We start from the raw sequence: 23,400 nt of genomic DNA on the forward strand, positions 1-23,400 counted from the left end.
TCCATCCTTTCTGCCATTTGGATTACAAATCTAAGCTATAGTCAGAATTGCTCTCAAAAATTAAGGGCATTTGCAGCATTTATAACAGAAAAAAAAAAACACCTTGTAGAACTCTATATATGGAATTACCAAAGTTTCATACCTACTTGGGCATCTATCCAGGGGTTCAGTCGATAGTGTTGCTGTCTCATGTTTGCATGTTCTCCTTGTGTCCGTGTGGGTTTCCTCAGGGTTTTCCGGTTTCCTTCCACCCCCCAGAACATGTCGGAAGGTGAATTGGCTACTCCTGTGTGAAGGAGGTACTCTACACAGTCACCACACCCACTTGGAAAAACTAATAAACATCAGCCTTAATAAATAGGAATCAATATGTAATTAAAAGTCAAACAAGGTATCGATGTTGCCTAAAGATTCCTGCAAGAACCAATCAGACAATGCATTAAAACACACGCAAAAAAAAAAACACCACCCAATTAATATTACGTGACTTTAGACAAAATGTTCTCTGCTACAGAGCTTGAATCTTATGCTACTTTATGCTTCGTTTCCATTTCACATGCAGGGGAAATTACTGATAAATAACCTGTGAAATTGGGAAATGGTAAGATGAAAAATGTGAAAAATGAGCATTAATTATCTTACGCAATATGGTTGCAAAGTGAATTATTTTTCGAGGTGAGTGCGGTGTGATTTAAATAAAAAAAAAATAAAAAATAAAAATATATATATATATATATATATATATATATATATATATATATATATATATATATATATATATATATATAATGTATTCTTATAATTTATGACTGGTGAGGATTAGTCAGGATGTGTCATACCTATTTAAAATCCTGAAGAAAAATACTTCAATAATGACGACTTAGTAATTCGAAGAAATAAAATGCACATCCAGTACAGCCTCGTCACAACGCTGGAACAAATTCCCAAGGGGACTTGGCACTGCCAGGCACTTTGGGCAGAGCCTGTGTCTGATAGCTACTGCAACTCATGCAGACGAGAGTGACAGCCAAATGTATTATTACCCCGAGGAAGAGGCCGAATGCCTCAGACAGAAACCCTGAATCACCGAGCTTATCCCCAGCATTAGCACACCATGGCGGTTAAGCTGATTTTCATATGAATTAAGCTTTACCAAAACACACAGATAAACAAACCAGCATGTAATGATGTTTCTAGACTTGATTCTCTACTTTAGCAAAGTCCAAACACATCATATCCACACAAAACCCAATTCAGAATATACTAATATATATATATATATATATATAGTCTATTGATAGACTAATGGTTTACTATTATATGCTATGATTTTGATGATACTATATGGATATACTATGATACACTATAGCTGTATTATGATACACTACTGATATACTATGATACACTATAGCTGTATTATGATACACTATGGTTTTACTATGATACACTACAGCTATATTATGATACACTACTGATATACTATGATACACTATAGCTGTATTATGATACACTATGGTTTTACTATGATACACTATAGCTATATTATGATACACTATGGATATACTATGATACACTATGGTTTTACTATGATACACTATAGCTATATTATGATACAGTATGGTTATAACATGATGCACTGTGGCTATACTATCATACACTCTACTATGATGCAATATGGCTATACTATGATACACTATATTTTTACTATCATACACTATGTTATGATACGTTATAGTTATACTATGATGCACTATGGCTATATTATGACATACTATATTTTTACTTTGATACACTATACTATGAAGCACTATAGCTATCATATGATACACTACAGTTTTATTATGATGCATTATGGATATACCATGATGCAATATGGCTATACTATGTTTCCCTATGGTTTTACTATCACACTCTGTGGTTTTATTATAATACACTATGGTGTATTATAATGGTGTGTTTACTAAGATAAAAGAATGATACTGTATGCTATGGATATTATCTACCTTGCAGAATAAATTGTACTCTTATGAAACATTTCTGTAAGAAACATGATAAGCCTGCTAAAGGTTCATTGCAGAGCCATGAGCAAATAGAGAAGGTCGAACTACTCACTGTACTGAAAGATCTCCATGAAGGCTTCTGGTTCGTCCTGTGTTCGTTATGTTGTTGAGTTGTGGGTAGAGCAACCACAGCTGGAGAACTACACTATCATTCTATTATGATACACTATGGTTTATTAAGATACACTATGGTTTCATTACAATACTCCACAGTTATGCTAAGATAGGATTATTGATAGACTATTGATACTATATTATATACTGCACCTTGCCCAATAAACAGAACTCTTATCAAACAGTTCTGCAGCTCACATTGTGAATGATATGGACAAGAAATGTGCTAAAGTTTCACTGCAGAGCCACAAGCCAAAAGAGAAAGCAGTCAGAATAGTCACACTCCTCAAAGACCTCCACGAAGGCTTCTGGTCCGTCTTGGTTTTGTGACATTGTTGGGGTGTGGGTGAAGTGGCCACAGCTGGAGAGCATCTCGGTCCTCCAACTCACTTTATGGTAATAATTGCAGTAAGCTGTAAGTTTTGTTCTGTGGAACTTGTGGCAGCTCAGAGTGGTTTCACTTGATCTGAAAGGGATTTATTGCATGCTGACTTTGTTGAAAGATCTCACCGAGCATGCACACATGCACAAGGAGGTATTCAACACATACTAAATGGAATACTAAGTGGAATACTCAAAAAATGTCCCACTTTATTTCCTCTGCACTGCGTGTTATTGCAAGATTAGATTGTCAGAGAGGAGCATTTAAGGCAAATAGATCCTTGGAAATAGAGAGTGTGCCCTTTTTCTGGTCTCTTTGTCACTGTGATCAATATTGATCTAAGTGCAGTTCACCTAGATAATTACCCTTCAGGATAATGAAACGCTGTATTAGCAAGAAGGAAAAGCCTGACGATCCAACTCTGTGATCGTTGCCTAGAAAGAAAATGAAGTATTGATGCTAATCATGGCTAAACGACATGTTAGTCATTGCTATAGGACACGCTCATATTTAAGCTTTAATATCCCGTAACGGCGTTTGAATGTTGCATGTTTCATCTTGAAGGCAAATAAGCAAAGCGATCAAAGAGCATGTTGATATTATGATGTTAGCATTTGGAAGAGATATCCGGAAATACCATCTAACACCATCGAATCTAATCTGTGGTCAAGGAGCCGAGAGGATCGGAGCCATTATCATGATGTTGGAAAATGAGTTTTCGGAATTGGAAATCGTATTACAACAGCGCCCAATGTGACACCTGAACCGGACAAATGTGTGAAGCTCACATGACAACGTTAGAGGGAGAGAGAGGTGGAAGATGGGCTCTAGGCCCTCATTTGTCAATGGCTATTGAGTGTGTCAGGCTGTGTGTGGAGGCTAAGCCATGGAGCATGCTGTAGTCATCTATCTAAATCAAAAGACACACACATATACACCAGTTACAGAGCTGGAGGAACCTTGAAACTACACCAACATATTATGGATGAAAAAGTATACAGGACAAGATACATTTTAACAATACTCTGTTATTTTAAAATAAATTTGGGTATATATTAAAAAAAAAAAAAAAGAAGAAGGATTACGATGTACAACATAAACCTGATCATTGCAATCATTTCAGCTTACTTTGCTGATACACAAGTTAGGCAATGTACTCTGTGCAATGATTTCATATTCCTTTATTACAAAGTCCTCTTGACCTTTTGGATAGAATACCCAAGCCAAAGATGTGAGACTGAGAAGAATAATACTCTCCATTCTATAATGACATACTGTCAGATGTGTAAAGATGACATGATGGAGCGAAACCTACACAACACCATGTCAAACAGGAGAGAGACTGAGAAATGGAGAACCACTGAGAGAGAGACAGATAAAGACAGATAGAGAGGAAGAAAGAGACAGAGATTCAGACACACTGACATGATAAAGTGAATCATAGTGAGTGATTGCTGTAAAACCCTCGCTTGCTTTTCTCCAGCAGCTGAAGAAGATAGAGAGTTGGATATAATTATATTTCAGGTCATGTCAGAAGTACTGCGTCCAACATTTGCCTTCTCATGCAAAGTGAGAATGTTTGAACGTATTTGTACCACAACGCTGTTGAATTCTCGGTTCTGATTGGCCGGAAAGGTGTTCATTTAATTCTGTAACAGCAGCTTTTAAAGCACTCGTTCAAATATGTTTTCGTTTCTATATTAACTTACACCAGGACTTGTATGGTTGGCGATTCACATAAGCATGTTGAAAAATTTTGCAATTGTTGATATGATGATGTATATATAAAGATAAGGTTCTGGTAAGGTGTATTTTTGTCCTATTAACTTCAAGAGAGAGAAAAATAGAGAGACTGGTGAGGGAATTATTGTTCATGGCTGATAGCTCATATGATGTAAAGTGGGGTATGGTGGTTTAGTGGTTAGCACGTTTGCCTCTCAGTTCTGGCCTTACGGGTTCAAATCCCACCTCTGTCCGATGTGTGCAGACCTTGAATGTTCTCCCCTTGCTTTAAGGGTTTCCTCTGGGTTCTCTGGTTTCTTCCTCCAGTTCAAAGACATATGTTGTAGGCTGATTGGCATTTCCAAATGTCTGTAGTGTGCGATTGTGCCCTGTGATGTGTTCCACCCTGTCCCCGAGTTCCCTGGTCTCCCCATGACCCTGTGTACGATAAGTAGCATGGAAAATGGATGGATAAAAGGATAAAAAGTATGATGTGTCTAATGAGCTATAAGAGGAATAAAACACTTTGGGATGTGCTATAGGGAAATAATGCATCAAAAGGCATTCTATCATTTCCTGGGTCCAATTCAATTTCCCCCTTTACCGAAAGAAGGACTTCTATTGCTTTTTCACCCTGCACATCTGGTGTTAGGTGGTATTTACCCTCAGTCCTGTAGGGAAAGTGGGCCAACCCAGCAAGAAGCCCTTCCTGTAGCTCCCACATTTGGGTTCATCATGTCAAAAAAATACATAACAGAATCATTTCATAGAGTACTGCATCTGGGCTGCAAGATAAATGAGACGGGAAGCCCCAGTAGATAAACAGGAAAAATGAGAGGGAAATAACTGTGTCTCCACAGGGTGGAGTTTGTGGAAATAATTTAGCTTGTGAAATTACGTCTGACAGGAATAATCGCTGAAGGGTTTAAATTTCTAGGTTCCAGGAGGTTCATGCCTATTTGCTATACTGTAGGTCGTACGGAATCACGTCTATCAGATATTGTCCTATCACTCATTTGATGATGAAAAAAAAAAACATTATAAAATACATACAGCACCATTTTAGTCTTACTGAGCCATGAGGCAAATAAACACTACTAAGAGCAGACCTTTCACCGTAGCTCTTCAATGTGGACCCATATAAAATAAATACAATTTTCAGATTTGGTTATAAATTAATATTCAAAAGTCTAATCGATTATATATTGCTCCCATGCGGCCTGTTATAATGACATCCTGGGTCATTTTATCAGACAGCAAGCAGACAATTAATGCCAAACCATGAGATAAAAATGCAAATGTACTGGTCTGAGGTGTAGTATAATAGTTGATTAGAGAAGCAGTGATTGGAATATGTATAAAAAAAAATATGGCAGATTTATGGACAAAAAGACAGGTGGAGGGAGAAGAGAGGATAAGTGTGAGTCCGAGGTCATCTGTGTTGAGGTGTTAGTTAGCATTTTTCTAAGCTGCTGTGAAAAAGAGACAGAGAGTCTCAAGGCCAATTCATGCCAGACGTGTTTCTTTAACCATGGACCATTCAGATCCACTTCTAGTTTGCAATCCACACTGACTCTGGGTAAAATATGTGAGCAAACGTATCCTGCTGCATTTTTCATATGATTTAAAAAATATTTCAAACTCCATACAAAGATCCCACGTGTCCATTCCCACATGTCCAGGGGCAGTGGTGGCTTAGGCTCTGGGTTACTGATCGGAAGGTTGGGGGTTCAAGCCCCAGCACTTCCAAGCTGCCACTGTTGGGCCCTTGAGCAAGGCCCTTAACCCTCTCTGCTCCAGGGGTGCTGTATCATGGCTGACCCTGTGCTCTGACCCCAACTTCTTAACATGCTGGGGTATGCAAAGAAAAGAATTTCATTGTACATATGTATATGTGATCAATAAAGACTCATTATTTCCTATAGAGTGCTGCAATGACATGACTTTACAGAATCTATCTGTTTTCCTGGCTCTGTTTAACTCAGAGACAAAAATGTCAAAAATGTTCTTTCCAGATCTCATGATGCCTAAGTAAGTCATAAGGTCAAAAACTTTTATCTCAGGTTTGTAATTCACGAGGACTCAAGTATGTGGAACCTAGACACTTTAAATTCTTTCTTAATCTGTTTGGTAGCCACAATATTTTTCACATGACCTCCGGATTTTCAAATAAGTCTAGAAATTATATGATTGGGAAGCAGAACATGTCATTTTTCATGATTTTTCAATGTTGTAGATTTGTTTAAACGTTGTTGTTCTGCAATTTGTGACAGTAATACCAAACCTTTCAGTGGTTCTTCAAGGGTTCTTTGGATAGTTAAGGATTCTTATCGAAATAAAATGCTTCCATTAGGAACTCCTTCTGTTGTTTTACTCCTAATGTTTAAAGGTTCCCCAAGAGTAGTTCATCAACTGGTGGACCACGGTCCACATATGAACCAATTAAAGTATTTTAACAGACATAGATTCATGCACAGACCTTTTTCTTGTCCACAAGACCTTTTCGGGCGGATCTATTTCTAGTAATAACAAATTCACAGGGATTTGTATGGCGGATCATTTAGATAATCTGAAAAAAAATCATAAACGGATTTTTAAAAAAAAAATGTTATTTAATAAAGAAGAGCCTATAATTATTGATTTTTAGCAATGTTTTCTGTCAGTAGATGTTGATTAAACATTTATGGAAGGAATCTCCATTGTAATGGTCAGTAAGTCTTTCACCAAGTTGAGAGTCTTTAGGAGAGAGGACTCTGTGCTTTCTGGATTCTTGGTAACATGACAAGCTGATTTTTTTTCCTATTCATTTTGATAGAGAAAAAAAAAAAACATGATGGTGAGTGAACGACTGTTTATATCTGTTATAACATACAAGTGATCTAACACCAGGAAATAACTAGTCTCATTTAAGTTCCATAACATTAACTGTAGATATAGGATGTTAAGAAGCATGATGTGTCACTCATTAATAATGTACAAATTTGTCATCTTTGGCAAATTGCGTTGTTATAAAATGAATAAAACACTTCACGATATGCTGCTACTGGAAAATAATCCAGTTTGGTGTGGTTAGAGCATCACACCACCCCACCATGGGTTATCTTCCTATACCAGTATGCCCCATCTTGTTTTATTCCTTACTTATTCAATAAATCTTATAGAGTTATTTTCCCTCTAACATTTTAATCACACGATCGGCTATTTCAGCTGGTTGAGGCTCACATGAGGCTACTAAGGAGCAAATCAATAGGTTGTGTCAGTTATTTTTAGCCTGCATATATACAGCAGATCATTAACTGGATCAGAGTGCATTCGTACAAACAATATCATTTTTCTTCTCGAAGCAAAGCACAGCTGAGACAGACGAGGAGGGGAAACCTGAAATCAGATGAATATATATTCACATTCATAGACACTTCTAAATGTCAGATAGGCCATGCTGTTTGCTGCTGATCTCCTCTTCTGGCGTGCTGTAATGAATCGGTTCAGGTGGCTGTTGAACGTAATCTGGCTTTAATCAACAGGGTATATGCTCTGATAATGTTGACAGGTACAAAGAGAAAAAGGCTTTTGGAATATAAGATTAGAGTTGCACTGTGTATTGAGATGACCTCAGATAATGCAACGAGTACTGCACTCGTGGTAAATTTACTCCCACAGAATTAAAACGACTACTTAACTCCATATCACTTCACTGAATCTGGAAATATTATTGTGCTGATTAGCGATTTGGGAGCTTAGTTGTGCACTCTGACTGAAATATTACAGAAACAGTATGTATAGTTATATGTAATATGGTTGAGAGTGCTTCAAAGAATATACAATTACATTGAGATGACTCCTTTCTAGCCACTTAAGTTTTTATACGCTTTTTTATAAGCCTCTTGGATTTGATATGCTGTAACAGGAATGCAACTCTCCATTGCGTCAGTTCAGCTAGTGATCTGTTTTCTAAAGCCTAAATCACCAGCACTCTACATTCCAGACTCCTGAGGTGTGCAAATTTATTGGTTTGAAACTGTAAAACTGATTAATTAATATTTTTGCATGCTCTGAACAACCAAACAAACAACCAATCAAATAACCAGCCCCCCCAAACAACCAACAAAACAGCCAGCCAACTAACCAACCAAACAACCAATCAAATAACCAACCCCCCCCCAAACAACCAACAAAACAGCCAGCCAACTAAGCAACCAAACAACCAAACAAACAACCAATCAAATAACCAACCCCCCCAAACAACCAACAAAACAGCCAACCAACTAACCAACCAAACAAACAAACAGCCAATCAAATAACCAACCCCCCAAACAGCCAACAAAACAGCAATCCAACTAACCAACCAACCAACCAAACAAACAAACAGCCAATCAAACAACCAACCCCCCCAAACAACCAAACAAACAACCAATCAAATAACCAACCCCCCCAAACAACCAACAAAACAGCCAACCAACTAACCAACCAACCAACCAACCAAACAAACAAACAGCCAATCAAACAACCAACAAAACAGCCAACCAACCAACCAAACAAACAAACAGCCAATCAAACAAAGAACCCCCCCCCCCCCAAACAACCAATGAATCAGCCAACCAAACAACAAAACAAACCAACCAAAGTTTGAACACCCTTAGAACAAATTGAAGCCTATAAAGGAATGTAATTTATACCAATAAAATTTAACGTGTGAGGTTTTACAGATGTTCCTTTGTTATCACAAGTAATAAAAATATAATCGTAATTCCCCCTGGTGTTTCTGTTATACCTCTGCCACACTGCTTGGTCAATCTCAGTCCACTTTTCCTGACATATCTGTTATAACTTTTACTTATTTAAATCAGGTCTGGATAGACAGCGTTACTGCAAAACTTTAACTCCTTTGATATGGTTTGTAGGTTTGTTCAATTCTCTCTCTCTCTCTCTCTCTCTCTCTCTCTCTCTCAAACTCTGCCTACTAAAATAACAGTAACTTACAGCATTCTTACTGCATTTTACTGTTTACAGTCATTTCACATTGTACTGTATTTTTTTAAATAAAGGGATTTTTGCAATAATGTGTGAATCCATTTAACATCCTTTTCCATCAGTCATCCAGTACAGTTTATGAAAAATGTACATTTTTCTCACAACATTCACTCAACCCTGCTACAAGCACATTCACCCCTTTGAAATATCTGGAATACTCCTCAAGTCACATATTCAACAGGAAGTTGCATCATCCAAATTTCCTAAAGATCATGGGAAACAGAAAAGTAGATTCTCATTCTTTTTTTTTTTTTACCGCTTTATTTTCAATACTGACCAACAAGGACAATTGAAAAAAAAAAAAAAGTACAACCGTATGACTCAAAATATAGACTGAAAGTAAATTATTAATCAAATAAATAAAATAAAATAAACAGTCAATCGTTATAATATTCTTAATGTCAGGATGCCATTAAACCCGATTACTCCTTTTCTGTTACTCATTCGAGAGCAAAATGCATCCTGTCAACAAAGAAACCATGTAAAAATTGAATATTATGATCTGGAATGGGTTAAAACATTCTGAACATTTTTTTTTTTTTTAAATCTTAGATTCAGTGTTGAGAAATGATTAAAAAATAAATAAAGTTTCATTTTTAAGAGTGATGAAAGCTAACTGGTACCCAAACATATGTGGAAATCACCCATAGTATATTTAACCAGCAGCTTTGAAGCACAACACGACCTGCTCCCACATAAGGAACCTTGAGCTTAAATCTATAGAAATCCATGAACGTTATTAAGGCTTCAACGATATTTTGTTATTTGTAAGCTGTTTTGCATTAAAACCGTAAAGTAGTGAAGTCTGAGAAAAAACAGCCCTCAAAGGGTCTTCAAGGCTAATCTGCTCACTGTTTTCTGTGATCTTTGCTTAGAGGACATTGATCCATTTAAAAGAAATACTGCTTCATAAAAAGCCATAGTCCCTGCTTGACTATTGCTGTGTGTGTGTGTGTGTGTGTGTGTGTGTGTGTGTGTGTGTGTGTGTGTGTGTGTGGCATTTCTGTAAAGGGAAATGTCAGGCTCTGGATTATTACCAGAGTGTGTACAGTATGCCACTTGTCGTGGAGGCTGTGACAGCTCTTTGGATGACAGCACTATCCAGGGACAAGTTTTTCACTTGTTTAATTTCAGCATTTCTGAAAAGTTTCAGACGAGCTGTCAGGTCATGCTGTAATGAGTTAAGGTGCGTTGGGGCTTTGCTGCACGGATCCATAAATGAAGTACGGGTTTTCTTTCAAACCATAAAAAAACCCTATGTTGATTTAACAGCTATGGTGTTTATATATGTCCGGACACAAATGGACACTGTAGGTGCTAACGCATCGCTAGAGGTTTCCCGAGTTAATCAAATGCCGCTTGCTGAAATGAAATGCTTGTACTGGTATTTGTTTTATTCTTCTCAAAGGGAAAGACAACTCTCGCTGTTCATAAAGGTGACAATCTAGATTACTACTTGCGCTTACTGCTCACACGTGGGGTCTACATTTTTATCATAAAGCGTATGCCATCGGATTGCTCCACATTTCCCTTGTTCCTTTAGAGAGGGTGTACATATTAAAAAAGGGGCTCGTGGATCAAGATGTTAGAACACCATCTACAGTCTAACCTGTCGAACTAGAAGCAAGGAAAAACACACTCAAGACTGTTTTGTTAGATGAAAACAATGCATGCTGGGGTGGGGTGGGAGTGTGTTGGTGATGTTAGACGTGCAGAGTGCCGCTACCCCCTGAAGTGCATTATTTTCATATAATGGCATGGTCTGGAGTGTTATTCTGCTTTATACTACAGTAATTTGCCAACATGTCACACATTTTAAGAGTTTCTAGTTGGAATTAATGTTGTGGAAAGTTAGTTCCTGTTCTCCCCTATATTTTAACAGTCATTCCCTCACCAGTCTCTCTCTCTCTCTCTCTCTCTCTCTCTCTCTCTCTCTCAGAAATCAGAAAGTGTAAACTCCTCTGTCCTGAAGACTTTCCTGTGCTGATAAACTTTGCAAAACACTGTAACTCTTACAAAGTGCTTACAACTGATTGCACCTTCCATAAATAAATAAACGTCTCTTAACAAAAAAATGTCAACATTCAAAAAATCTGTTTATTATTAGTCTTAGGCCACTTGATTTGACGTGACTTATGTGGCGTGTCCCTGAGTATGAGCTGTTACTGTAGAAACAATAATATATTAAAAGGAGCACATTAATACTAACCTATCGTTCATGTTAGAGCCAGAACTACTTTCCAAGCCGTTCCGTTATAGGAAAATAATGCACACCTTTTGAGCAATCAGATTCGGGCAGATTTTTAAACCACGCTGTGGTATTAAAAAAACCCCCACAATAATCAAAGAGAGTCCATCCATCCATCCATCTTCAATACCGCTTATCCTCTTCAGGGTCATGGGGGAACGTGGAGCCTATCCCAGGGAGCATCGGGCACAAGGCGGGGTACACCCTGGACAGGGTGCCAATCTATCGCAGGGCACAATCACATACACACTCACACACCCATTCATACACTACGGACACTTTGGACATGCCAATCAGACTACCATGCATGACTTTGGACTGGGGGAGGAAACCGGAGTACCCGGAGGAAACCCCCGCAGCACGGGGAGAACATGCAAACTCCGCACACACAGGGCCACGGTGGGAATCGAACCCCCGACCCTGGAGGTGTGAGGCGAACGTGCTAACCACTAAGCCCAAAGAGAGTCTAAAATGGAATTTTATAACAAACTGCATCATACTTTATGATTACACCTGGCATTGAACAAAACGACATCAACATGCTTATACGTGTTTAGTTTGTTTGCAAAACTATCAGCGTAAAATCTGATCTTCACTATAATACTGGGTGGCTACTGTACTACTGCACGAGTTCTTGAGGAAGTGTAATACTATAACTCTATATATAACGTGACAACAAGCAAACAGGTGAGAGACAACCTAACTGTTTTGAAAAACACAAATTAAACTCCCATATCATCAGGTTCCGGACTAGCCGTGTCTCTATTAAGTGTGGAAATAGCTCACTTGCTGTGTCACATCAGATATTACAACGGTTCACTTTTTAATTTAAAGTGGTGGGTATGGAGAGCAAGAAATGACTTACCTTTCAGTGTCACTCACTATTGCTTCTTTATATTATATACAGTACACAGGCTTTTACGCTAACCACTAGGGACTTGGTGAAAAAGCTGCCACTGCTATTTTAGTTCAAATGTAGACACTAATGTACTAGGATGTACACTTATAAACTACTGAATATAACAGCTTTTTCCTAGAATAGATGGAATAGGATAGCTTGTAGGGTGCATGGTGGCTTAGTGGTTAGCATGTTCGCCTCACACCTCCAGGGTCCGGTGTTCCTGGAGTCCCGCCAGGGCCATGTGTGTGCGGAGTTTGCATGTTCTCCCCGTGCTGCGGGGGTTTCCTCCGGGTACTCCGGTTTCCTCCCCCAGTCCAAAGACATGCATGGTAGGCTGATTGACGTGTCTAAAGTGTCTGTAGTGTATGAATGGGTGTGTGAGTGTGTATGTGATTGTGCCCTGCGATGGATTGGCACCCTGTCCAGGGTGTACCCCGCCTTGTGCCCGATGCTCCCTGGGATAGGCTCCAGGTTCTCTGTGACCCTGAAAAGGAGTAAGCGGTAGAAGATGGACGGATGGATGGATGGATGGATAGCTTGTTCATTTTACATACGTTTGTTTAATGACAACAATCCTAAAAAAAGAAATACTATGACAAAACTGAAAGTGGAAGTGCTGGAAGTGCTCCGTAAGAAATAGGGACATGTCTTCAGTTTTAAAGCTGATAAAATGCTCAGAGTCAGTGCATAGACAATATACATGGTAAATTCTTGCAAAGGACGTCTTATAATATGTACTCCTTTACAATGAAGTCAAACCACTGAGATCTAATATCTATCCGTAGCGTGACAGTGAAACGATTAGTGTTTAGCAATGCATTCTATCATGATCTCTCATCAATGGCATAATAAGAATCATCTGGAGCAAACACACACACACACTTGAAGACAGATAGGCAGCTGCATTCATGATTTCTAATTTTATTAAGTGTTTCTAGTCTGTAATGCTTCATTTGGTTCAAGTCCTGTTTCCTCCAAATACCAAACACAATAAACAGAAAAGTTATAACCCTTTTGGTTAAACCCCCCATCTCCCCCGAACCCCCCCCCCTTCCAAGAATACACTGTGCCATTTGTCCTTTTTGCCTTTTTGTGTAATTTGGCATTTAATTGGATAATGTGTGCTCAGTACTCAGTCTGAGTCTCAATCTACTTTTAGTTTCTCTTCCAAGGGCATTTTGGGTAAAAAAAACAACAACAACAAAAAACAAAACAAAACAAAACAAAACCAAAGGATGACAGAGTAAATACTCCATCATACTAATGTTCCTTACACCCGCACCTCACATTTCACATGCGCCTTCTCCGTCACTGCTCATGATGTGTTACGGATGTGTCTGAAAATTGTCTTCCCAAGTAGATATCAAAACTAGGAGGCGTGCCACTCTATGTAAACACCTGAAACGACTGTCGCTGATAGGCTACACGTATCTACAGTCTGGGCTAGAAAGAGTTCAGCCCCAGTTTCTCTTCTTCAGACCATTCTGTGCATCTCCGCGATATTCGGAGGAGCTTGCAATTTTTCAAAATTACCACCACAGATTTTCCATAGATTTGGGCCAAGTCGCGTCATGTGACGTCATCACAACGCGCATTCATACAAAGCCCTATTCGATTCTCATGCGTCGAACATTATTACGGCTAAAAGGTCTCATTTACCAACAAACATCACTGCAAAAGGCGGTGCAAAACGATTTTGTGCGGTTGCAATTTCGCCAATTCGAGGTGTTTTCTCGAAAAAAAAAAGCACACAAAACTCCGCAAGTTGCATCGCAAATTTTTTAAAAGCCGCAGCAAAATCAAGCATTTTTGGCCGCAAACTGCCTAGTCCTTTCATACAAACTTTTCACAAAAGAATTCCACTTTTAGGCGTTTGTTAACATAAAATAATCTGATGTGGATGAACCCATCCTTCCCCCCCCAAAAAACAAAACAAAACCTTATATTGATGTTTTTTATTTTATTTTTAAAAGACAGGGTGGTTTAGGCAAGAGTAGCTTGTAGCTGCCAGGTTAGCATCATGCAAAGTGTTTAAATCTGCTTTAGATGATGTAGAGCATGTAGTTTACAAATACCTCTGAATGAGTCGATACTATAGAAATGATAAAACATTTGATCCTATACATATAAACCTGAGATTTTCCTTGTAGGTTCTGCTGTTACAGAAAATTAATTAACCCCTTCCAGATTTGTGAATTCAACAGCTTTTTGTTATATAATGACTTCTAAAATACAGATGCCTTGTTTTCATTTATATTCTTTCTTTAATGCAAGGCACGCGTTTACTTATATTTCAGGTGGTAGAATTATTTCAAACACTGTATATGCAATTGTTTTGGGTTAGTTTTAGCTTCCTGGTCTAGCTGAGCAGTCAGGGTCGGAGTAGTCCCTCCTGCTATAGCGTCTCACACAGACAGGGGGAGATGTAGAGCTCCATTCACAAAGCACATGTAAGGTTGCCAGATTGTTATTAAACACTTATTTTAAAAAATACGGTTTAAACCCTTACGATAGCAGTTAGAATTGGAACAAGTTACTGATGAAGTTTGTTAGAGTTTGTATAGAGGGTTTAAAGGGTTAACATGTTGGAGAAATACAGTGTTAATCTGGCAACTCTTTTGGGAAAAAAAACCTCAACGCAACCTGGCAACCTTGCGCGCAGAGAAACGTGGGCTGAGCGCTTGGCGACGCACTCACACAGCCGGAGTTCCCACACATCTCAAAGTGATCGCGGGTCAGAAACGGGCGAGTGAGCGAGCGAGCGAGCTTGTACCGAAAAGTGTTGCGGATTAACCGAGTTTAACGCACAGAGCGAAACTCACGCGGAGCCACGGACACCCGGAACGGAAACCTCGGCGTGTCGGAGCGGTGAGCGATGCGCTGGCACCATGGCCAAATGGTTCAAGGAGCACCTGGGATTCAAGAGCGCCAAAGCCTCGCCGCCGGCGCCTCCGAGACCGGACTACCGGCACTGCCACGCGGCCGCCGCAGCTTACCAACACGCGGGCGCAGGCACTGGCACCGTAGGCGCGAGCTACCCGAGCCCCGCGCAGCCGGATATCCTCGCCGCGTACAAACTCCAGAAAGAGCTGGACTTCGAGGACCCTTACGCGGCCGGCGCCAACACTCCTTTCTCGGGCGCAGCGCTCTCGGAGGTGAAGTACGTGTCCCCGAAACACCGCCTCATCAAAGTGGAGACGCTGGAGAGGAGCTGCGCAAGCCCGAGTGCTGGCGGCGGCGGCGGCGGAGGTGCTGGTGGTGGTGGAGGAAGCGCGACCCAGGCAGCTGCAGGGAGCACGAGATCTCCCACATCCCCACCCGCCGAGCACGAGACTAAGCAGGACAAGGTGAGCGCGTGGTCTACCTTTACCTTCCCCCAGCAGGTAGACTGCAGAGATCAGAATCTAGGGGGGAAAAGGGCAGGGAAACTTTTATTTTAGGATTTAGATCAGCAACAAACATAAAAGCACAAACAGAGCAACAGCAGTAACTTGGAAATGACACACACACACACACACACACACACAAAAACAAGTGTGAAACTTTTAACAGGAAAAAAATAAAGTATGAACAGAGGTTCTAAAGTAAATAAATAAATAAAAATAATGCATTCAAGTGTAAAATAAATCCCACAGACCTTCTCAGAAAAGATTGACTGCATTCCAAGAGTTTTTAGATCCAAGTTGGTGTTATTTAGACTTGGTTTGTGTGAGTTTGGTTTGTTTTTGTTATTGAATGTTGGGTTTAAATCAGTTGAAGTGAAGACATATAATAACTCAATCATAAATGTAACATTAATAATGCTGGGTTGGGATTTCCATCACTGTAGCTAACTAAAATAACAACAACAACAAAAATCCTGGAGCCCCCCCCCCCTCCCCCTCATGTAGCTATGCTTCAGGGGCCCCCACATTAAGGAACCACGCCAAGTTAAAGTACATGTCATCTGGCATCCACAAGCCAGTGGTGCTCCGAGCAGGACGTATATCACATGCCTTATGATTATTATTTTCTAATGATGATAACAGTGGACATCGTGATCACTTACTGTTAACATCGCCTTGGCAGTTTGAATTGAACGGGTTTAAAAACTATTCCAGTCTCCACTCTGACGTAGGAAGTTGTTTACTGTATAACGTGAAGCTCAATAATATCTAAACAAGCATACACGATAAAAATAAATTCCTGTTAATAAGATTGTAAAATGTAGATTATGAACGTGTCATGGTGTAAAAGGTTTGGGTTCTGTGTGTATAGAGGGAATGTAAAGGTGTAAGGGCTCCAACGAATAAATAAATACGTACGATGGCACACTTTTCCTTAATGCATGAAATGTTTGAATATTTGGAGTAAATATATTATTTTAAAGGAGGTCCAGGATGTATTGTATTTAGCCAGCCCCCATCCCCCCCTCCAAAAAAAGGCAAATACAAGCAAAAAAGTTCATAATCATGAAAAAAATAATAGTAAAATAAAAATTAATAATAGTAATAATAATAATCATCATCATAAATCAGTTACCCCTGCTGAAAAAAAAACTATTGAAACCCTCATAGAATTTGTCTATCTGTGTGTGTGTGTGTGTGTGTGTGTGTGTATATATATATATATGTATGTATATGTATATAAGTATGTATATGTATACATGTATATGTGTGTGTATATATGTATATGTATATTTATAATAGTTTATAATGGGAATTGTATTGGTTTTAATGTAAACTGTAATGGTCTCTACTGGTAATTTGTTGCCTTCTATTGGTGGCATGTTATGTTTAGTGGATACCTTTAAGGACCAGTAATGGAAATGGTTTTAATGGTTAGCTGATGGTTTGTAAAGGTATTTGTAGTGGAAACCATTAGAATTTCTGTGATGGTTTTTATAGTTTGTTTTTTTTTTCAGCAGGGATGTTACATATACCACTGCTGTACAGATAACAGTTGTGTTTAAGTGTCTGTGACGAGTGCTATTGTACAGTTCATGGAAACCAGATACACACATCAGAAATCATTCATCATCTAAACTGTAATTCAGTGTTAACTTTATTAACTCTTAACAGTGTTCTCTATTAACCGTGTTAGGTTCGAGCAGTACAGGCTGAAGTGTGCGTGATCACGATCCTGCTGTGCTGCACGTGCTTGCGTTGTCAAAACCGGCAAAACAAGTCGCGTTATCTGTTTCTCAGCGTGGCTCGGTGTCGAGATTTGGCAGGATGTTTGTCGCATGACATCCATATTCAGGTGTCTTCAGTTATGTGACGGCGTGGGTTTATTCATAATGAGCCTCAACGTGACGTTTATCAGGGCCGGAGCGTACATTTAATAGAAATGTTATATGATATTTACAGAATGAATATTTACAGATGCTAGATTCTCATGCCTCAGACCCTGACTCACTCACATTATTGCTTAACACTTGTTAATCCACTAATCCCACACCAGAACCAGGAACATGTCCCATACACACACTCACATGTTTGTTTAATTACGTCACGCTGTAGGCGTTTGATTGTGTTCGGAATACAGCCAGGAGTGTTTGAGTTGTGCAAACTGTGTCACTGATCCCAGACTTCCTTTTCCTCTCTACCGTACCTGCCGCACCTCTCTGCAAGGTGTGGCGCTGGCACACACACACATATACGCGCACACACGCAGTGAGACTCTGGGGTGAAGCGACTGCAGTGTTTCTCAGTGCTTCCTTTCTGCTCCACATGCTCGTGTACGTCGTAGTGCCTTTTTATTTTTGTTCTCGCACATCCACAAGATGAACCAGCTTTGACTCTAGCATGGAGGACTGCAGGAGCAAGAATACTGAAAAAAATAAAAGAATAAAGCAAAAATAATTTCTGGAAATATTAACATGACATTTGTCAGCTATAAACAACCGTACATAATGTACTTGAGACCAGGAACTAACTTGTTCCACAACATAAAATGTATGATGTGTCAATGAATAAAAATGGTTCACGTTGGCAAATAGCTGTGGTATAAGAGGAATAACACATGCGTGCTGTTATAGGAAAAGAATCAATAGTGGGGTGGTGTGATGATGGCGTCCAAAGTGAAGTAGCTCATTAGTTACTTTTGATTATCTGTCAATGATGTAACACAAGTTAGAACAGATTATCACGTGAGCTTCTGTTAGTTTACGGAATGCGTCACCAAATTCCTAGTTTGTGAGTCGACCTTTGACCTTTGGCGCACCACATGGAAAAGTCTTGAATGGATGCGTGACCAGCAGAAGACCAGAGAATACAGTCATTTGGCTTCGTGGTTAGCACGTTTGCCTCGCACCTCCAGGGTTCGGGTTCGAATCCCGTCTCCGCCATGTTCTCCCCATGCTTCTGGGGTTTCCTCCCCAGTCCAAAGACATGCATTGTAGGCGGATTGGCATTTCCAAATTGTGCCCTGCAATGTCCAGGGTGTCTTCTGTCTTGTGCCCCAAGTTCCCTGGGATAAGCTCCATTCTCATGTGTAGGATAAGCGGTATGGAAAATGGATGGATGGATTTATTTGTACTTTGTGTGAAAGGGTTAAAGCAAGCAGGCTTATTTAGCAAAACCATTTTACAGAGTGGAATAAAAACTCGATCAAATTTTAGGCTAGGTTGCTGCTACATCAAGGGGGAAAAAATAAGATTAAGAAGCTAGAGATGTGCTTACTGTGACTCTGAAGAGACAGACTTCAATCCAGGCATCGAGCTATAGAGGTGAAAGCTGAAGGCCTTGTTTGAGGGACGGATTGTGCTTCTGGTAGACCTGGAGGTTGAACTCAAAAGCTTCTGGTCTTTATCACAGAACCGTAACCATTTAGGTACCACTGAGGCGCTAGTAAGGGGTGTCAAGCCTTCACACTTAGTCATAGAGTATGATTGGACAGTTACCTGACTATTGTTTTGAGAAGGTAAATATACATCGCTCATCAGTGTTAACTGGCTTGCTTGTTGCTTATTAAAAGACGAACATGCAGACATCCATGTTTTTTTTTTCCCCACATTGTAGCTCAAATGCACAGAGGATGAATATTACGTGTGGACTGTAATAGATGGAAGTGCATTTTAATCAGTATTTTGAAAAGTCAAAGGTCAGTGTTATAGATTTAACAAGTTAATATGTCTGTCTAAAGCATATACTTGTGTGTGTGTGTGTGTGTGTGTGTATATACACAGTATAACGTAAAGGCAAGAAGTGCTGCTTTGTTTACTGTTCATGCTGTGGGCAGCCATGTTGATTTCACTTGCTGAACTCGGAGTTGAGGACACCTCCTGACTTCCTGAGAAGGAATTCCGAGGCGAGTGGGCATTTATTTGGGGTTTCCTAGTCAGAGAATTCCTTGTAATTTTCACCACTGTGCTTGTAAATGCTCAATTAATACCGTGATGTTTTTACATAGGCTATCATACCGTGAGAATTTCTAACCATAACACCCCTAGCTTCCCTATAATAGTCCACCTAATTTATTCTCGCTAGCAGCTCAGTATAAGCTTCTTCACACATGGAATTACAGTACAACAGATTGCATGTGCAGCTTTTTTTTTTTTTTGTTGCTCTAATGTTGCTTGTTATAGCTGAGGTTGGAAGTGATTAAATGATATTCAGAGCAAACTCTCCAGTGTGTTGTAACGTGTGGCCATTGTGCAGCGTTTGTGTTTGACTCCCTGAGGCAGACTCCAAACAGTCTGCTGTTATGTGTGTCTATTCAGTGCGATGATGGATGTGAAGGATTTTAATCATTCCCTATCAGCGTTTTACAGAACTTTTATATATTAAGGATTTTATTTTTCCCTTTAGAATTGCACGTATACCGTAATAAAGATACTCCACAATAAGGAACTCTGAATTCGTTATACTGTTATGTTGTACCGTTGAGCATGTCTCCAGAAATATGCTATGAAGGCATGGTAATCTGGTTGGATCAGGGTTGAGGCCTTGTGACGAAAAACTGAAACTTGACCCTACTCCAGCAGTCTCTGCCTTAAGACACATGCTCTAGGGCTCTTGTTTATCTCTGGGCCCCTGAATCATTCAGGACTTCCCCTCTTTTTGGTGCCTGACATCTAGTCGAGTGAGCCAGATTTTCAGCTTTTGTTAAAGAGTATGGTATGTTTTGTGAATAAACATGACTATGAACCGTTTGGTGGACCGTTTAACCCCCAATATGTTTACTCACCATGAACTGTTAAAAAAACAACAAAAACAACCTCCTGAAAAAATTTGGACTGTTGTGGTGGATATCTCAACCCAGAGACTATATCGTCCTCGTAAGACCTCTTTTCTGTCTTGCTGTTCAAAATGAAGAAAAAAAGAAAACCAACATACAAGGTCTGTTGACCTTCAAGAAAATGTGACCTTCAAGATTCTGAAGCTGGTGGTCAGAAGATATTGGATGCTCTGTGAGCCACTGGGGGGAGGGTCTAAGCTTGAGACTTGACATTAGCCTTGTAATAGTTGAGGGTACAGCTTAGGTAAACTTTATTTAAAATAAGCCCTGCCTACTTTACATCAAAAGATGAGAAGTTTTCACAAAGTACACATAGACAGTGGAAAACGACCAATTCTTCACACTTTCCACATGCACGTTATGTTCATTAACCTCATTAGAAAGCAATCAAAGCATTAGGCTCCCTGGGGCTTTTACGGGGAAATGTACTAGTCAAAAAGACTAACACAAAGCAGCACATCTATGCGAATGTTATCACCATGTTCTGGCTTGTACTGCAGTACTATTTGTAAACCGTGATTTTGGCAAGTTTAGTTTCGCATTTTTGTGTACTGTTCCAACCCCACATTAGGAAATGATGGTGTGTGTGAAATTAAAGTCCGGATCTTGTCTCCAGATAAGTGGAGTCCAGCTGTCTTTGGATCACACCAATGCCTGAACATTGAAACGAGTCGGGGAATGTTGTGCATGTTGGTGAACGTTGTTATTAACGCTTATGTTGAACCGGAGAGGCCAGTTTACCCAGATCAGTGAATTACATAGTGTGGAACATTGCATGTGAAAACAGTGTAGAAAGAATTGCTGTAGGTCTACAATACTACTACTACAAAAATTATAAACATAACAACAAAAATAAATAAAATCTGCATATTTATTTATATAGTTTTAACTTAACTTTATTGAGTAACATTTCAAATGAAAGTATTTATGATAAGGCACATCAATTAAACAATCGACAGTCATTGGTGACTATAATGTAAATTCGGCATAAAATGTGTTCAGAACAAGTACACATGTTAGCAAGTGAAAATATATTGAATATACTTTAATTTGAGGGAGGGGCTGCATCTAGTTTTAGCCAAATAGTAGTGGAAATGCTGACTTTACCTTTAAGGCTTTCTTGGGTATTAGGAATGTCAAAATCAGTCATTGATACATTAACTAGTATGAAGAAGGAAAGAAAAGTGATGTCATACCTAACTAATGAGTCACATTTGGCTGGCTATCACATATCGGTCTCGAGAGACTGACACACTCTCATCCGCTGCAGAAAGGCCAAGTGATAATTAAATTACTTCACTAGTGGTAGCTAATTATATTACTGTTTACCTAATGCTCAGAATGCCAATAGCTGTGTCCATTTTGTATAACTGTGAGCTTGAAAACGACCGCAATAGAGCCTTCATTTAGTTCTTTCAGAGCTCTTCAGTCAGGTTACTTTAAAAGGCCGAATAACTAACGGAAGCTTGTCGGACTGTAATGTGATGGCAGGATTTGAGGTGGAAATGAAGTGATATAGGATTGTTATTGTCGTCATTAGCATTTGAAATGCATGGTGTGGCACACAGACTTAACTGTGCAACGTGGTTTAGGTCTTAGCTCTTGGCAGTATTACTCTTAACGTGTTTTGGTTTATAACAATCAGGCCTTCATGGGTGACTGAGTTTAGTAGATTATCAATTAGCATCTTGCTGTAGTGCTAATTAACACCACGGCACTCGCAGTGCACACACTCTACTTTCTTCACTTCTCAGCACAAAGTGCTCAAGGTCTTCTCAAAGTGAATTAGTCAAACATAAACAGCAGATAATGGGAGCAAACAAACTCCACACATGCAAACAAGCACACACACACACACACACACGTGCACATATTCACACACAGCCTGACCTTGCACATGCCCATCACTTTGTTTACATTTTTTTTTCTCTCAGGTGTGGCTGTGTGTGTACCTCATTTGGCTGTGCAATCGTGCTAACGCCAATATTCAGGCTACTTTATCATTCAAACTGAACAGTGGAATTACAAATTTAAACATTATTTTTTGTAACACTTGGTTTGACAAATACGTTACTGTCTACTACCATAACATTCTTTGTTGGCTAAAGCTAAAAAAAAAAAAAAAGGTAAAAAATAAACAACATTTTATATAACTTGTTAGCAGAGTATGTGCATTTCAGTCATTCTGACAGCTCAAAAACTCGACACATAAAATTAGGAGTTGGGATTTTCTGGAAAAGTGAGTGTCTCAGCAATGTTATAACATTATTTTTGTAGCCACCTTTCAGCAAGTCTTTGGCTAATATTCTGGCTATTAGTCACATACTGCTAGCATGTCATGAGGTAAAAATATTACTCTGGTCTGAGTACTGACCTGTAAAATATCTGGAAAAGTGGTCAAGTTTGATCTCTGAGCAACTATGTATATCCTATCATGTTTGTACCAATGACAAAACCTAATGTCAGCATGTCTTTGGCTAATATTTTGATTTGTAGACCCTCTAGCATCGCATGTAAATCTGAGGTAAAAACCAATAACTCTGGTCTGATTAGAGACCTTTAAGATTTCTGGAAAAGTGGTCAAATTTGATCTCTCAACTGCTCTGTTTACATCCACAAAAAATGTAACAAAAGCAAGTCTTTAGCTAATATTTGGGCTTTTAGTCACACTCTGCTAGCGTAGCACATAAATCTACCTGAGGTAAAAATATTACTCTGGACT

At 39.3% G+C, this 23,400-nt stretch overlaps 1 protein-coding gene across 2 annotated transcripts in view; it reads left to right on the plus strand.

Annotated features, from left to right (window-relative positions):
• The first annotated feature begins 14,749 nt into the window (after positions 1-14,749).
• zgc:158464 (uncharacterized protein LOC791139 homolog) overlaps positions 14,750-23,400 on the plus strand; it is a 155,092-nt gene continuing 146,441 nt past the window's right edge. Inside the window, exon 1 of one of the 2 annotated variants that reach the window (XM_053622618.1) lies at positions 14,750-15,805. In XM_053622618.1, coding sequence (XP_053478593.1) covers positions 15,347-15,805 — 459 coding nt within the window. In that variant the 5' untranslated portion in view covers positions 14,750-15,346. The remainder of the gene's footprint in view (positions 15,806-23,400) is intronic. The other variant, XM_053622619.1, reaches the window with a different exon arrangement.

This window comes from Ictalurus furcatus, chromosome 4 (assembly GCF_023375685.1).
Source record: "Ictalurus furcatus strain D&B chromosome 4, Billie_1.0, whole genome shotgun sequence".
Classification (NCBI taxonomy): domain Eukaryota; kingdom Metazoa; phylum Chordata; class Actinopteri; order Siluriformes; family Ictaluridae; genus Ictalurus; species Ictalurus furcatus.